Below are 15,666 nucleotides of genomic sequence, written 5' to 3'. Positions count from 1 at the left end.
CTAAAGAACGGAAAACAGCTGCACCTGGAATTGAAAAGGATGCAGACGGTGCAACAAGCACTGGAAGTTATTTTTGAAGAGTGAGGATGATGGAGAATCTGGACGTTGGTTTCCAGAAGAAGAGGATTGTTCCGTAGAAGGCCTGGATCCCTTTGAGGACAAGTAAATACTTTCTAACCAATTCAACCTCTCCATCCCCAGGAACCACAACAGCCTGCGGAGGTGGACTTGGACGTAGCAGGCCCGCCACCTCCTGTACTTCATGATGTGTGTAAATACAGGCTCTGTCAGGTGGCACTGTGTGTCCCTGTTGACAGAACCTGCTTTGCACAGTGTCATGACAAGAAGGTCTGAACCATGACAACACTTTACAGGGTGGCAGAGCTTTTCTGGAGGAAATCACACCCATGGACAATGGATGAAATAATGATTGAATTTGTGTGGTAACGAATGGGGAAGATATGTTTACAAGACCTGTGGGTGCATGGACATCTCACATCTATAATATTTTATTTGGTTGATATGGCATGTATTGTTTGAAAGTGAACAGATTGTTTGCATGTTATTATGCAAGACTCCAGTGTTTAATACTCTGTTTATTAAGGATAAAATAGTGACATTCCAGATCATGGATGCATTACTTATGTAAGTAGAACGATGACCTATTCTATTATTATTATTTGTTTGATACTGTTCAGATCTGTTATATTTTATTTGAATAGTCCTTTGTAAAGCAACGTAAATCATCCACCAACCACCATCCAACTTTTTGTCCATGTCAACCCATCCCTGAGTACAATAATCCATGGAAGTGCCTCCTGGATCCTGTGTTTAAATGTGCACAACAGCAGGTGTTCGGTGAGCCAACGTCACCATAACGATTATAGCTTTTTTTAAATTTCCGATACAGTACAAACCTTTATGATGCAAATACATATTTCAGCCACTAGAGGTCTGCAGATGATCACGAATTCTTTAATGAGATTAGTCCATGTATTCTGGGGTCAAATTAAACAATTAACTGAATTATTTTACCTCATTCTTTTATCAAGACACTATGAAAACATCTTTAAAGGAAATGTATATATTGATATTAAGATGAATGTTATATACCACAATGACTGTATATGGTCGTCATCCTGTTCGATTCTTAAAGCAGTAGTTATGTATTTATCTTAATAGTAGATTAACCCCTGTTTACTTCTGTTGAATTATATCTGACTCTTCCGACAATGTTTAAATTTGTTAAAAAACATTGAATATTTGTTCGAGGTTTGTCACTTCAATGTCAGATCTCCACCGTCATTCTTAGAGATGAGATGAGATGTCAGAAATCTGAGTTCATTCTCAGCAAGAGATGATGATAATAATAATAAAAATCATTACTATTATTTTTAAAATCAATAATCATGACATCGCAAATACAGACACGTGAATGGTTCAACGTCTCAACATCTCAGCGAACGAAATGGTGTGATGAATATTACCTGGTAAAGTAACATTAGACAATAAACACCTCAATGTTCCTCATCCTTCATCACTCATTTGTTTTGAATTAAAGTTGTTTCGTCATCACAATTTGATTTGAAAATCCAATGTAATAAATTGAGGAAACGAAGGTTGATCTCCCATCACCGCCGCTGCATGTGTGTTTAAAGGCGAGGAGAAAGTGTGTGTTTAATCGATCACACATCGGACTGGAGGACTCATTTCACCTCCTGTCCCTTGTCCAACATCTCTACTAAATGGACGACATTTGTTTTCGTTCTAGTTTTCGGTTTAAATTGTTCAAAAAGACAAAATACAAACAAGTGGACATGTGAAGTCAACCTTTCCATGGCGCAAAACGCAGCTTTTCAGTGTCCGTTCCAACAACGCTTCGGTCTCCGGCACTAAATGTACATTTTTATTGAACGGTAACAAGTTGTCTTTGTGTCCGTTACACGTTATAGCCCCAGAACTCACTGGATCCGTGTATTTTATCCCCAAAAGTCAGCGGAGAAAACACAAAGTGAGGAGACGTTTCTGCCGCAGCGCGAACAACTACACTGCTTGAGTCCCTGCGGTTCTCATGGTGTGTTTAAGTCCAGCCCCCGCCTCGTTCCAGCCTCAATCTGCTCAGACTCCACAGGGAACTTTGTCAATCCGCCTGAAGAGAAGGAACAATGGCAGAAGTCGCTCCAGCCGCTCCGGTCAAAGCCCCCAAGAAGAAGGCTCCTGCTCCCAAGAAGACAGGACCCAGCGTGAGAGACATGATCGTCAAAGCGGTGTCCGCCTCCAACGAGCGCAGCGGCGTCTCTCTGGCCGCCGTCAAGAAGGCTCTGGCTGCCGACGGCTACGACGTGGAGAAGAACAACTCCCGTGTCAAGATCGCCCTCAAGGGCCTGGTGCTTAATGGAACCCTGGTCCAGGTCAAGGGGAGCGGAGCCTCCGGATCCTTCAAGATCAACAAGGCGGACACCAAGAAGCCCGCTAAGAAAGCCGTCGCTCCCAAAGCCAAGAAGCCCGCTGCAGCCAGGAAGCCCGCTGCGGCCAAGAAGCCCATCAAGAGTCCAGCTAAGAAGGCTACAGCCGCCAAGAAGTCACCCAAGAAAGCCAACAAACCACCCGCCAAGAGCCCCAAGAAGGCGGCTAAAAGCTCCAAGAAGTCGCTCAAAAGCCCCAAGAAACCCGCTGTCAAGAAACCCGCCGCCAAGAAACCCGCTGCTAAGAAAGCTCCAGCGAAGAAGGCCGCGAAGCCCAAAGCAGCCAAGAAGGCAGCTCCCAAGAAGAAGTAAATTCACTTCATCCTGCTCCACACACACAAAGGCTCTTTTCAGAGCCACCCACATCCTCATAGAGAGCTCTTCTACAACGACTGTTGATGGACAAATTGACATTTTATAAACAATCACATTTAATCCATATTCAATAGAAAATAACACTTATGTGGAGCCTGTACAGAGAACCATCGAAATAATTACAATATATAAGAATACTTTACAACTAGTATTCATAATAAACAGACATTACAATGCACAGACTCTTGATTCAAAACAACAAACCCAATTTGACCTGAAATTAATGTGGAAGCAAATTCATAATGTATTTTATTCATATAAGCCTTTCATCACAACCCCAAACAGACTATGAAATAGTATATGTAACTCCAGAATATACTATATAATATTCATAAACGTTATACAATTATTCATATATTTTTATAATAACAAAAGTATTGTATTTTATTTTTACTCCAATACAATTTAAAATATATATCAATATGTTATTATAAAAGAAGTAACTATACCCTAAATAAAAAACTTGAATGCCTTGTGACGATGGTCACGTGGCACCGCCACGGACCAATCAGCACACAGCACTAGCGCCACAAGGACTATAAATATCTCAGCGCCGTCAATGCGACGCATTCTTGTTCTCAAACCCTCGAGAGAAACTTCAACCATGGCCAGGACCAAGCAGACCGCCCGTAAATCCACCGGAGGAAAGGCTCCCAGGAAGCAGCTTGCCACCAAAGCTGCCCGTAAGAGCGCCCCGGCCACCGGCGGCGTCAAGAAGCCTCACCGTTACAGGCCCGGTACCGTGGCTCTCAGAGAGATCCGTCGTTACCAGAAATCCACCGAGCTGCTCATCCGCAAGCTGCCCTTCCAGCGCCTGGTCAGAGAGATCGCTCAGGACTTCAAGACCGACCTGCGCTTCCAGAGCTCCGCCGTCATGGCTCTTCAGGAGGCCAGCGAGGCTTACCTGGTCGGTCTGTTCGAGGACACCAACCTGTGCGCCATCCACGCCAAGAGAGTCACCATCATGCCCAAGGACATCCAGCTGGCCCGCCGCATCCGCGGAGAGCGCGCTTAAACCCACCCACTACACTCCGACGCAAACGGCTCTTTTAAGAGCCACCACATCGTCTTTCAAGAGATTAATTCATTAACGATGACAAAAGCTGGTCGCTCCGATACCAGCGCTTGATGTTGATCATGGGGTTGGAATGGTGTCGATAGGGTGGTTTCCCCCGTCCGTCAAACTCACATGTAAAGAGAATTAGGTGATTCCTTATATCACGCCGTGTGTGTGTAATATGCGCAAACCACTGCATCATGTATTAATCATACGGGATAATTAATAGGAATGATGTCCAATCCAACGTTGTGCTCTTCGGTATTTCATTGTCGATCGTGTTGAATCGATCTGTATTGGGTGAATATTAATTAAATACAAATTATAGTTGTATTTAATTATGTAGTTATGTTGCAATTTGGGCAATAGTATACAATTTCTGAAACCGTTTAAATTACATTAATGGAATGTGCAAATTTCATATTCAATCCAAAGACTGATCTAATGCTGAGCTCGCTCTTGACGCATGTCTCAGACATTTATGATTTATTGTTAATGTTAAATATTTTTGTTTATATTTAGATTCGATTTATAACCTATTATGGTCAAGAATGTAAAGGTTTCATAAATGATGTATTTTGTGATAAATATAAAACATAATTGGGTTGATGAAAAGAATAACATAATTTAGTCAAAGTCATTTGAAAACAAATACAAACAACCGTTTCATGAACACATCTGTGAAGAAAATGTTTGAAAACCCAGAAATGTTCATCTTTTTTTCTGGAGCTGTATGTGTCATTGTCTGAAAGCTTTGAGTTTTGGCGGAATTTTTTGGATCATAATTTATCCAATCGGCGACGGGCGCGTGTCAGCGGCCTCCGTTTGGGCCAATCACATAACAGGAGCTCTCCGTTCAGATCGGACCAATAGCAGCTTCCCTTGCAGGATATAACAGGTCGCGTCGCGCCGTGCGCTCATTCTCCCGAAGCAGCGTATTGAACCATGTCCGGAAGAGGCAAACAGGGCGGCAAGGCCAGGGCGAAGGCCAAGACTCGCTCCTCCCGCGCCGGACTCCAGTTCCCCGTCGGCCGCGTCCACCGGCTGCTGCGCAAAGGCAACTACGCCCAGCGCGTCGGCGCCGGCGCCCCCGTCTACCTGGCGGCCGTGCTGGAGTATCTGACCGCTGAGATCCTGGAGTTGGCTGGAAACGCCGCCCGTGACAACAAGAAGACCCGCATCATCCCCCGTCACCTGCAGCTGGCCGTCCGCAACGACGAGGAGCTCAACAAGCTGCTGGGCGGCGTCACCATCGCCCAGGGCGGCGTCCTGCCCAACATCCAGGCTGTGCTGCTCCCCAAGAAGACCGAGAAGGCCGCCAAGGGGAAGTAAATCGACCGGACCACTTCCAGAAACAACCCAAAGGCTCTTTTAAGAGCCGCACACATCTCTATACAGAGCAAACCCTCTAGTTTTCTACTGGAACAGACATGTGTAAACATGCGCGCAAATATCAGATATTAACCCATATCATATAAATGTACCGAGTGCATGCGTTATCTGTAGATACAGCGTGATAGGCTGTTTGTACTTGAGGCACTAACATATTTCTCCATCCCATAATACATAGACTAGTGGGTACAGTCCCTCTCGGCCTCTACTGCCATCTAGTGGAAAAACAAACCGACTCTAAAGAAGTTAATTCATGTGACAGCGGAACCATGTAGTTAGTGTGATTTCCGTTATAATATGCAATACACACATGGCTGCAGAATGCATGTGGGCTCTGTGCCCTGCCTCTGTAGGCCTGTGTGCAAAATGTAAAGTGACAGTTTAACCATATACAGGTTATATAATAGAACCAATATCATATGAAATATTAGCTATTATATAATGTATGATATAACATACATATACGATAGAATTTTGTATCAGTATAGTATGATCAATTAGCATAACGTGCAATGCAAACAGGTTTATAGTCGTACACAACTTCAGAGTTTCTTACAATACCAAAAGTATGTATGAGTTGGGCTGCACATTGTAAACCAATTCCAGGATCGACAGCGCTATGTAATGCTGTCATGCACCTGCGCCAGCAGTAACAGTGTTGGTGGTGGGGCTGTCAGTTAGTTAGTCAGTGTAGCACCAACGTTTGCTAAAATTAAATCTGTATTTTAATTTATTTGTTTGATGGCTGTTTTGTGTTTTTTCTCCTGCGGGCAGAGAAGATGCAGAGAGTGGAGGCGCTGAGGGCAATGCTCCAGCGGCCAGAGAGGGCAGATGTGGAGCACATCTGTGGCTTGATGGAAGAAACGCTTTCAGAATACGAGAAGGAAGTTTGTCTCTTAAAAAGAGAAAACATTGAGCAACGCAAGTTACTGAGCGCTGCTTGGAGTCCTCAGGCTGTGCTACACACAGCAGGTCTGTACCTTAGAAACCTTTACATCCACTTGTTTAAACGTTGCATGTTTCATTCTTTTACTGAGTCTTACTTTGATTAGTTGAGGCCATTGAAGGTCTTTTCAGTTCTTGCTATGGATTATTATTGTTTTTTTTGGGTGTGTTTTTGTTTACATTCGGTGGCTGGTGCAATAATCACGCTCAAAATCACAACAGAAATAACGATCCATGCATCAACAAATTAGACGGTTTGACAAAATAAATCACGATAAACTCTATTCTGTATTAATAATGAACAAAAAACTAAGCAGTACAAAGTGAAGCAGTAGAAAAACTGTTTGTCTGTGGCATCCTCCCTGCTACCCAGGAAGGTTTGACGCATTGTTTAACTCACTGCTGCTCAGTCAGGTAAACAATCCCTTAAACCCTCACGAGGGGATGTCGTTTACGAATATATAATTTGGCATCAACAGGTACTATCCACCTTAATACATGAAGAGAGTCCCTTTAAAGGAATACTATATTTTCCACAACTCAGCCATTTCAACACTTTGAAGCATTCCAGCCTTCGTGCAATAACCTAAAAAGGTTTTCAGTCCAATTATGGTGCAAAGTGCATCATTTTCATGAACTTACCTTAACCTGTATGTGTGGAAGCTTTATCTTCAATGAGTGAGAAGAAGGGACTTCTGTCAATGAACCAGAGAAAAACCTTTTGGAGAAATGATGTTGTTTTTTTTATTGCACAGACCTGGCAACCCCGGTGGAATCTTCTGGACAGAAGTGTATTTTTCTCTCACCTTCTGTGTCTCTGTCTATGTCTATCACCCACAGGAAAGCGAGAAACAACAAAAGGTTTCAGTGTATTCAAAAAAATAAAACGTTTTTTACTTCATCAAATGACCTCAAATAATTTATTTTCACTATTTATATTAAATAGTTGTTTTGATTGTATTTAATATTTTGAATAGCTTATGGTTTATATTGTTTATTTTAATGTTTGATTGGCAATATATTATGGGATGCCGCATAATAAGCGGAAGAATTTGGTTAAAATTTTCTAGGTGCTATATTTTGAATATTTAGGTCACTTTCCTCACATTTGAGATAGAAATGGATGTAAAACAACGTGTTATATGTAAATGTTAACAATATGTTTATATGTAAAAAATGAATGTTAAATTTAACTTATTGTCAATGCATTTTACGATCCCAGTTTCTGATGTACCGAGGAACAGGGAGACTAAGTGTCTTGCTCAAGGGCACATCAGCACACTATCAAGAGGAGCTGGGGATGGACCATCCAATTGCGAGACGACCTGCTCTACCTCCTGAGCCACTGGCCTCTATATTAATAAATATGAGGTCAAAATCTAAACATTAAATCAAAATGTTAAATATCAATGTTAAAACTAAATGTGTCACCGAATGTAAAGCTTAATACCTAGAAATTATGCAATGCAAATATGCCTCGCCTCCTTCCTCAAACAGCATTTACCATGTATGTATGTATTCACGTATATACAGTGTATATATGTGAGCACACTATGTTACATGTGGTGTGTATAGTGTAATGACTAAGACTTTGCCCTCCTCCCCAGTAATGACAGGTGGGATTCCCTGTGTGTGTGGATCTCTCCTTGACTGTTTCTAAAACATACTTTTTCCATGGGGATGAAGCTGTAACAGCAGTAGATTCCTTGCTTTCATTCACATCCGTAACAAAATCAAGACAGATGCTCAACGGTCTATCTCCGAACAGACATCTCATTTTCAATGTATGACAATTTCAAATGCAGGGGGTTTTGATTTTGTTCTGACTAGCATGAAATAAAAGCAGGATACTGTTTTTTTTTTTTTCTAAATTGAAATGAAAATGCAAATGGTGGTTCTCGTTGGTTTTGGATGAGAACCAGAAAAAGCACATTGGCTTTTGAAAGCAAATCGAATGTTAATTTAGGCTCTAAGTGATTATTCGTGACACTTGTTTAACCAACAATCTGGTGTAATTTTTTGATATGAGAGTGAGTTTAATAATCTGTTTCTGATTTTGGTCCAAATATGACAACCAGATCGAAACCATTGTGACTGGGTTTGTTTTGTGACGTCACATTCAGGCGCGGCCTCGACTCTTGTATTTGTTATTGTTCAACTCCAATGAACAAGAAAACAACAAGATAACATTATAGAACAAATCAAACGTCCACTGGTTACAAAACAAATCCTTTAAGAGTTTACAGAAGATAAATCAAACACACTCAACAGCACAAGTTAAAGTAATTCTATGTTGACATCGGGGGATTTTGTTTTCAATGTTTTTTTTAATGTCTGATAGAAATAAAACAAAAATAGCACTTTTTGTTGAAAACTTAGATGTGTAGGTTTTGTGTGTTAAACGTAAGCCCAAACCTGGTTGAACTTTTTTCCCGGAGACCCAAATGTGCCATACATGATCTCAAATTATTTATATTCAATATTTATGTATACGTGCTTGTTTCTGATCAGTATCAGAAACTGTGTATTACTAATATTAATGATATTGTAATTTACCTTTCATTTGAGTGACACAGACTGTTGTGGAAAAAAAAACAGCTGTATGACAATGACAATGCCAACATGCTCAGTGTCAAAAATACACATTTGTTTTCATTCTTTGCATTTGTATTTTGATGCGTGATGAGTGGGTGGTTCATGTATGTCAGAAGTTTTCCAGGTGCTTTTAAACGTGCCCTCGCGCTGGGAGATTTTCAAAGCTCACCCAGGAATCTCAGTCTCAAATGTACAAACCTGAAAATGTCATCAAGTGCTTCGCTCTTCAAGCCACTGAGTCTTAACAAGACGGCGTCCCCTCCAATCAAAGAGAACCCCTGCAGGGACTCGGATGGAAAACTGGGACTGGAACATGTGACGGAAGCGTCTGAACCTGTCACACTACAGCGCCTTCCTGGTTACTGCTGCTCTGACATCATCTTCACTGGTTTCTCTTGACACGAGGATACGGTTAAAGATGACGTCACCATCTGCAGGCTGATGCTCTGCTCATCGACATCACACCACTGGAGGACCTTTAGACTCTGATCAGGAAACGTTCTCCAACAACAACAAGGTCGGTCGGACGCGTCAAGTCGGGATTCAAACCCACGATCCAGTGCTCACTTTGCATCAGTCAACATCACTGTCAACTAAACCTTGTGCTGATTTCCCAAAGCAAACATTGACTAACAACAACAAACAGTTTGTTTTACTCCTAGGAGCAGTAGTGGACTGTGTTAAGTGGATCTGGGCCTTCTGCAGAACGTCTTAAATCAGAACTTCACTCAAATAGCCCCTGGTCCTTTTCCAATTAAATGCCCCACAACAAAAATCATTATTTTATGAATTCATCCCCCTCACCCTCCTACCATTTTGCAGTTTCATTTCAAGAATCATTACTTTTCTGAATAAATGATTTTATTTTTGTAAATTCCGTGTAGTTGCACGTCTCCGCCACTGGATGACTGTAAATCATCGTGGACTGGCCTCAGAGGCTTCAAACTATTGGGGAAAATACATCAACGTTTGTCATCAAACTCAACTCACTAAGACAAAGTTCCAAGATGTTTGAACATGTTTATAATACATCACACACACACGCCATGTAGGGTGTAATAAGGGATTAAGTGAAATGGAATAAATGTGGAAAAATGCTATACATTTTGCAATCATGAAGTGTATTATACATGTGTATGGTTCATATATTTGATTTATGTTTTAGTAAAATTGTAGATGGATCAGGATCATATACGTTGGTTTTCCAGCTGCACTTATCTGATTTGACATCACACTGGAAAGAAATAAGTCATTTCTGCAACATAGAAATGTTACGAATGAAATTTAAAATGAATCAACTTCAATCGGAACAAAGAACACAGTGAAAATTCGAATTGTATTGCGAGATATTTAAAAATGAAGTGGCTAAAGACCTTCAAATAGAACAGCAACTTTTTCAGATTTTTCCGATATTATTTAATTCAACTCCCAAATAAAGTACTGAAGACGGTTGGAACAGAACAGTCTCGTCCCGTTGATCATTTCTCAGCGGAAAGACGAAACCATGTTTGTAGACCTGCAGCGTAGGGCCAGTGTGGCCTCCTCTACGTCCGCTGTGAAGCTTTAACACCACGGACTGACGGACAGGGAGTCACTACAGCTTGTTCTACTCTCTCTGCAAACATGAGCGGTCGCGGTAAAGGAGGAAAGGGACTCGGCAAAGGAGGCGCCAAGCGTCACCGCAAAGTTCTCCGCGATAACATCCAGGGAATCACCAAGCCCGCTATCCGCCGCCTGGCTCGCCGCGGCGGCGTCAAGCGTATCTCCGGTCTGATCTACGAGGAGACCCGCGGTGTTCTCAAGGTGTTCCTGGAGAACGTCATCCGTGACGCCGTCACCTACACCGAGCACGCCAAGAGAAAGACCGTCACCGCCATGGATGTGGTCTATGCCCTGAAGAGGCAGGGACGCACCCTGTACGGCTTCGGCGGTTAAACTCTGCAACAGCTCCACTAAACAAAGGCCCTTTTCAGGGCCCCCCAAGTCCACTGTAAAGCGCTTCTTCCGGTTTTGTGTGGAACGATACCGACGAACACAACATCAACACAACATGCAACGCCGTCTTTATCAGAATTTATTTTGTTGTCCATAATGTGAGACATTTGTAGGAGTAAGATAAAAATGATCTTTTATTTTTTTGTTCTACTAAACACAGGCCCTTTTCAGGCCCCCCCCACGTTCACCGTAAAGCGCTTCCTGCCTCAGCCTTGGTTTGGAATGAGTTTACGCCCACAAACACCATATACATTTTCTATGAGTAACTGACAAAAGTTTCCAAGCCATCCTCCGCTGTGTAAGCATTTAATAGTCTTCTCTATAAACTATTGTAACACCACTCTGACTGCGCTATTAAACGTTTTCCACAAAAAACCTCTTGGATCTCTTGTCAGACTCACCTTATAGACTTTCTCTTCCTGTGTTGTTGGGAAAATTGCTCCGTTTTCACTTTCTCTAGGTTCTCTGGTTAGTTTATATGTATACTTAAATTGTGTACATATTGGGTATTTTGTTCGCGCTTTGGCACTTCAATCTCCGATCTCCACCGTTATTCTTAGAATCCAGAGAATAATGTAAAAAGTCTGAGTTCATTCTCAGCGTATAAAATAATAAAGTAAAATCTAAATTCATGACGACGTGGTTGACGTCTCAACATCTCAGCAATCGTTCAGTGTTCTTAATGGTGTGATGAATATTACCTGATAAAGTAACATTAGACAAACACCTCAATGTTCCTCATCCTTCATTACTCATTTATTTTGAAATAAAGTTGTTTCGTCATCACCATTTGATTTGAAAATCCAATGTAATAAATGAAGGAAACGAAGGTTGATCTATCACTGCCGCTGCACGTGTGTTTAAGGCGAGGAGAAAGTGTGTGTTTAATAGATCACACATCGGACTGGAGGACTCATTTCACCTCCTGTCCTTTGTCCAACATCTCTACTAAATGGACGACATTTGTTTTTGTTCTAGTTTTCAGTTTAAATAGTTTAAAAAGACAAAATACGAACAAGTGGACATGTGAAGTCAATCTTTCCATGCTGCAAAACGCAGCTTTTCAGTGTCCGTTACAACAACGCTTCGGTCTCCGGCACTAAATGTACATTTTTATTGAACGGTAACAAGTTGTCTTTGTGTCCGTTACACGTTATAGCCCCAGAACTCACTGGATCCGTGTATTTTATCCCCAAAAGTCAGCGAAGAAAACACAAAGTGAGGAGACGTTTCTGCAGAAGGCGAACAACTCCACGGGCTGAGTCCCTGCGGTTCTCATGTTGTGTTTAAGTCCAGCCCCCGCCTCGTTCCAGCCTCAATCTGCTCAGACTCCACAGTGAACTTTGTCAATCCGCCTGAAGAGAAGGAACAATGGCAGAAGTCGCTCCAGCCGCTCCGGTCAAAGCCCCCAAGAAGAAGGCTCCTGCTCCCAAGAAGACAGGACCCAGCGTGAGAGACATGATCGTCAAAGCGGTGTCCGCCTCCAACGAGCGCAGCGGCGTCTCTCTGGCCGCCGTCAAGAAGGCTCTGGCCGCCGACGGCTACGACGTGCAGAAGAACAACTCCCGTGTCAAGATCGCCCTCAAGGGCCTGGTGCTTAATGGAACCCTGGTCCAGGTCAAGGGGAGCGGAGCCTCCGGATCCTTCAAGATCAACAAGGCGGACACCAAGAAGCCCGCTAAGAAAGCCGTCGCTCCCAAAGCCAAGAAGCCCGCTGCAGCCAGGAAGCCCGCTGCGGCCAAGAAGCCCATCAAGAGTCCAGCTAAGAAGGCTACAGCCGCCAAGAAGTCACCCAAGAAAGCAAACAAACCACCCGCCAAGAGCCCCAAGAAGGCGGCTAAAAGCTCCAAGAAGTCGCTCAAAAGCCCCAAGAAACCCGCTGTCAAGAAACCCGCCGCCAAGAAACCCGCTGCTAAGAAAGCTCCGGCGAAGAAGGCCGCGAAGCCCAAAGCAGCCAAGAAGGCAGCTCCCAAGAAGAAGTAAATTCACTTCATCCTGCTCCACACACACAAAGGCTCTTTTCAGAGCCACCCACACCCTCATAGAGAGCTCGTCTGCACAGACTCTTGATTCAAAACAACAAACCCAATTGTACCTAAAATGAATGGAAGCAAATTCATAATGTATTTTATTCTAAATGTATTTTTTTATATGGTGCCTTTCACTGAACCCTAAACTAGACCACAAAACAAAATGAAAATGTAAATAATATCAATTGACACTCGACAAAATGACAAATCATTAATTTCAGTGATTTAAGTATGTGCTTTACTATAACACTTCATATATATTTTTATTATAACATAGGTATTGTTATATTTTCTCTATGACATTTAACATGAAGAGAAGTAAGAATGGCAGAGGTCGCCCCAGTGTTTATAGAAAAAAAAAAAACTAAACTAAAAACTTTTTTTTTCATTTCAGTGATTTAAGTAAATGTCATACCATAACAATTCACTTCATATATATATTTGTATAATAACACAAGTAATGCTATATTATTTTTTTTACTCCATGTCATATTTAACACACATATATATATCAATATGTTATTATAAAAGAAGTAACTATACCCTAAATTAAAAACTTGAATGTATTGTGACGACGGTCACGTGCCACCGCCACGGACCAATCAGCACACAGCACTAGCGCCACAAGGACTATAAATATCTCAGCGCCGTCAACGCGACGCACTCTTGTTCTCAAACCCTCGAGAGAAACTTCAACCATGGCCAGGACCAAGCAGACCGCCCGTAAATCCACCGGAGGAAAGGCTCCCAGGAAGCAGCTTGCCACCAAAGCTGCCCGTAAGAGCGCCCCGGCCACCGGCGGCGTCAAGAAGCCTCACCGTTACAGGCCCGGTACCGTGGCTCTCAGAGAGATCCGTCGTTACCAGAAATCCACCGAGCTGCTCATCCGCAAGCTGCCCTTCCAGCGCCTGGTCAGAGAGATCGCTCAGGACTTCAAGACCGACCTGCGCTTCCAGAGCTCCGCCGTCATGGCTCTTCAGGAGGCCAGCGAGGCTTACCTGGTCGGTCTGTTCGAGGACACCAACCTGTGCGCCATCCACGCCAAGAGAGTCACCATCATGCCCAAGGACATCCAGCTGGCCCGCCGCATCCGCGGAGAGCGCGCTTAAACCCACCCACTACACCTCAAAGCAAACGGCTCTTTTAAGAGCCACCACATCGTAATCCAAGAGCTTAAATCACTGTTATGGGGCAAGTTGCTTGATTGATACGTGGGGGGACTGCTTCCGATTAGGTTGTTTCCTGCAGGAATAATCAAAATATATATTTCCACACAATGCTGCATCATAGATGTGGCCGTTCGGCAGGAATAATGTTGGGACAGTGTTTACGCACATTGTGCTCATTGATGTTTCATTGTCCACCGCATTACATCCATGAGTATTTGCTGAAAATAAATACAAATAATAGGAATCCATAAAATGTGCTGCTGCAATGTGGGCAACAGTTTAATTTGACAATGAAATGTGGAAATTTCATACCCAATTCAAAAACTTGCTGAGCTCGTTCTCATATATTTATTGTTTTTTGTTTGAAAATATTGTGTATTTATTAAATGTATGTCCCGTTATCCTAAAAATAACATGTAAATGATTTCATAAACCTTGTATTTTGATAAATAAAAAACAAAGCGTTGAGGAAAAAAACAACTAAATACAAACAACCGTTTCATGAACAGTAGTGTGAGGATATTGTTTGAAAACCCAGAGATTTTAATCTTTATTTTTTTCTGTAGATGTATGTGTCATTGTCTAAAAGTTTTTGAGTTTTGGCGGAAATTTTTAAATAACAATTTATCCAATCGGCGACGGGCGCGTGTCAGCGGCCTCAGTTTGGGCCAATCACATAACGGGAGATTTAACGGCGCGCGAGCCGCGAGGTCGCTCTTCAGATCGGACCAATAGCAGCTTCCCTTGCAGGATATAACAGGTCGCGTCGCGCCGTGCGCTCATTCTACCGAAGCAGCGTCTTGAACCATGTCTGGAAGAGGCAAACAGGGCGGCAAAGCCAGGGCGAAGGCCAAGACTCGCTCCTCCCGCGCCGGACTCCAGTTCCCCGTCGGCCGCGTTCATCGGCTGCTGCGCAAAGGCAACTACGCCCAGCGCGTCGGCGCCGGCGCCCCCGTCTACCTGGCGGCCGTGCTGGAGTATCTGACCGCTGAGATCCTGGAGTTGGCTGGAAACGCCGCCCGTGACAACAAGAAGACCCGCATCATCCCCCGTCACCTGCAGCTGGCCGTCCGCAACGACGAGGAGCTCAACAAGCTGCTGGGCGGCGTCACCATCGCCCAGGGCGGCGTCCTGCCCAACATCCAGGCTGTGCTGCTCCCCAAGAAGACCGAGAAGGCCGCCAAGGGAAAGTAAATCGACCGGACCACTTCCAGAAACAACCCAAAGGCTCTTTTAAGAGCCGCACACATCTTTGTACAGAGCAAACCCTCCTTCACCATTTCCGTCATATTTAATGTTGTTCATGGTTATGTATTTATATTTGCTGTCGAGCAACAAGCTTAAGCTCATTAAAACATGTGTAGTACTTTCAAGTTTAGTTCCGTTACATTTAATGTTTCTACTGGAAAATTAACATACAAAGACGTGTGTAAACCTTGCACACAGCTATCACAGTTTAAAATCCGTACGATATAAACGGATTGTTTGTACTTCAGCCAATAATATAAATACATACTGCGAAGTAGTGGCCCTCTCTCCGGGCCACTACTGCCATCTAGTGGATGAAGAAACTGACACCGAAGTGAATTCATGTGACAGCGGAACCATGCAGTCAGTCCGATTCCCGGGGAATGTTTTCGGCG

At 43.1% G+C, this 15,666-nt stretch overlaps 7 protein-coding genes across 7 annotated transcripts; all 7 read left to right on the top strand.

The window, feature by feature from the left end:
* Positions 1 to 2,165: 2,165 nt before the first annotated feature.
* LOC307247012 (histone H1-like) lies at positions 2,166 to 2,777 on the top strand (the record flags this gene model as incomplete). The annotated part of the gene is made up of 1 exon (XM_080023066.1): positions 2,166 to 2,777. The coding sequence occupies one exon, from the start codon at positions 2,166 to 2,168 to the stop codon at positions 2,775 to 2,777; it is 612 nt and encodes a 203-aa protein (XP_079879192.1).
* Positions 2,778 to 3,444: 667 nt separating this feature from the next.
* LOC307247016 (histone H3.2) lies at positions 3,445 to 3,855 on the top strand (the record flags this gene model as incomplete). Its single annotated transcript, XM_080023070.1, has 1 exon — positions 3,445 to 3,855. One exon carries the CDS (start codon positions 3,445 to 3,447, stop codon positions 3,853 to 3,855), a length of 411 nt encoding a protein of 136 aa, XP_079879196.1.
* A 987-nt stretch (positions 3,856 to 4,842) lies between these two features.
* Positions 4,843 to 5,229, top strand: LOC307247539 (histone H2A-like; the record flags this gene model as incomplete). Its single annotated transcript, XM_080023704.1, has 1 exon — positions 4,843 to 5,229. One exon carries the CDS (start codon positions 4,843 to 4,845, stop codon positions 5,227 to 5,229), a length of 387 nt encoding a protein of 128 aa, XP_079879830.1.
* A 5,223-nt stretch (positions 5,230 to 10,452) lies between these two features.
* On the top strand, positions 10,453 to 10,764 carry LOC307246999 (histone H4; the record flags this gene model as incomplete). The annotated part of the gene is made up of 1 exon (XM_080023053.1): positions 10,453 to 10,764. One exon carries the CDS (start codon positions 10,453 to 10,455, stop codon positions 10,762 to 10,764), a length of 312 nt encoding a protein of 103 aa, XP_079879179.1.
* A 1,431-nt stretch (positions 10,765 to 12,195) lies between these two features.
* Positions 12,196 to 12,807, top strand: LOC307246995 (histone H1-like; the record flags this gene model as incomplete). The annotated part of the gene is made up of 1 exon (XM_080023049.1): positions 12,196 to 12,807. The coding sequence occupies one exon, from the start codon at positions 12,196 to 12,198 to the stop codon at positions 12,805 to 12,807; it is 612 nt and encodes a 203-aa protein (XP_079879175.1).
* Positions 12,808 to 13,552: 745 nt separating this feature from the next.
* Positions 13,553 to 13,963, top strand: LOC307246996 (histone H3.2; the record flags this gene model as incomplete). The annotated part of the gene is made up of 1 exon (XM_080023050.1): positions 13,553 to 13,963. One exon carries the CDS (start codon positions 13,553 to 13,555, stop codon positions 13,961 to 13,963), a length of 411 nt encoding a protein of 136 aa, XP_079879176.1.
* Positions 13,964 to 14,830: 867 nt separating this feature from the next.
* LOC307246997 (histone H2A-like) lies at positions 14,831 to 15,217 on the top strand (the record flags this gene model as incomplete). Its single annotated transcript, XM_080023051.1, has 1 exon — positions 14,831 to 15,217. The coding sequence occupies one exon, from the start codon at positions 14,831 to 14,833 to the stop codon at positions 15,215 to 15,217; it is 387 nt and encodes a 128-aa protein (XP_079879177.1).
* Between the last annotated feature and the right edge of the window lie 449 nt (positions 15,218 to 15,666).

This window comes from Zeus faber (genome assembly GCF_960531495.2).
Source record: "Zeus faber genome assembly, chromosome: 22".
NCBI classification, from domain to species: domain Eukaryota; kingdom Metazoa; phylum Chordata; class Actinopteri; order Zeiformes; family Zeidae; genus Zeus; species Zeus faber.
Note: the sequence above shows the minus strand (reverse complement) of the source record. Positions and strands in the feature narration are given on the sequence as shown.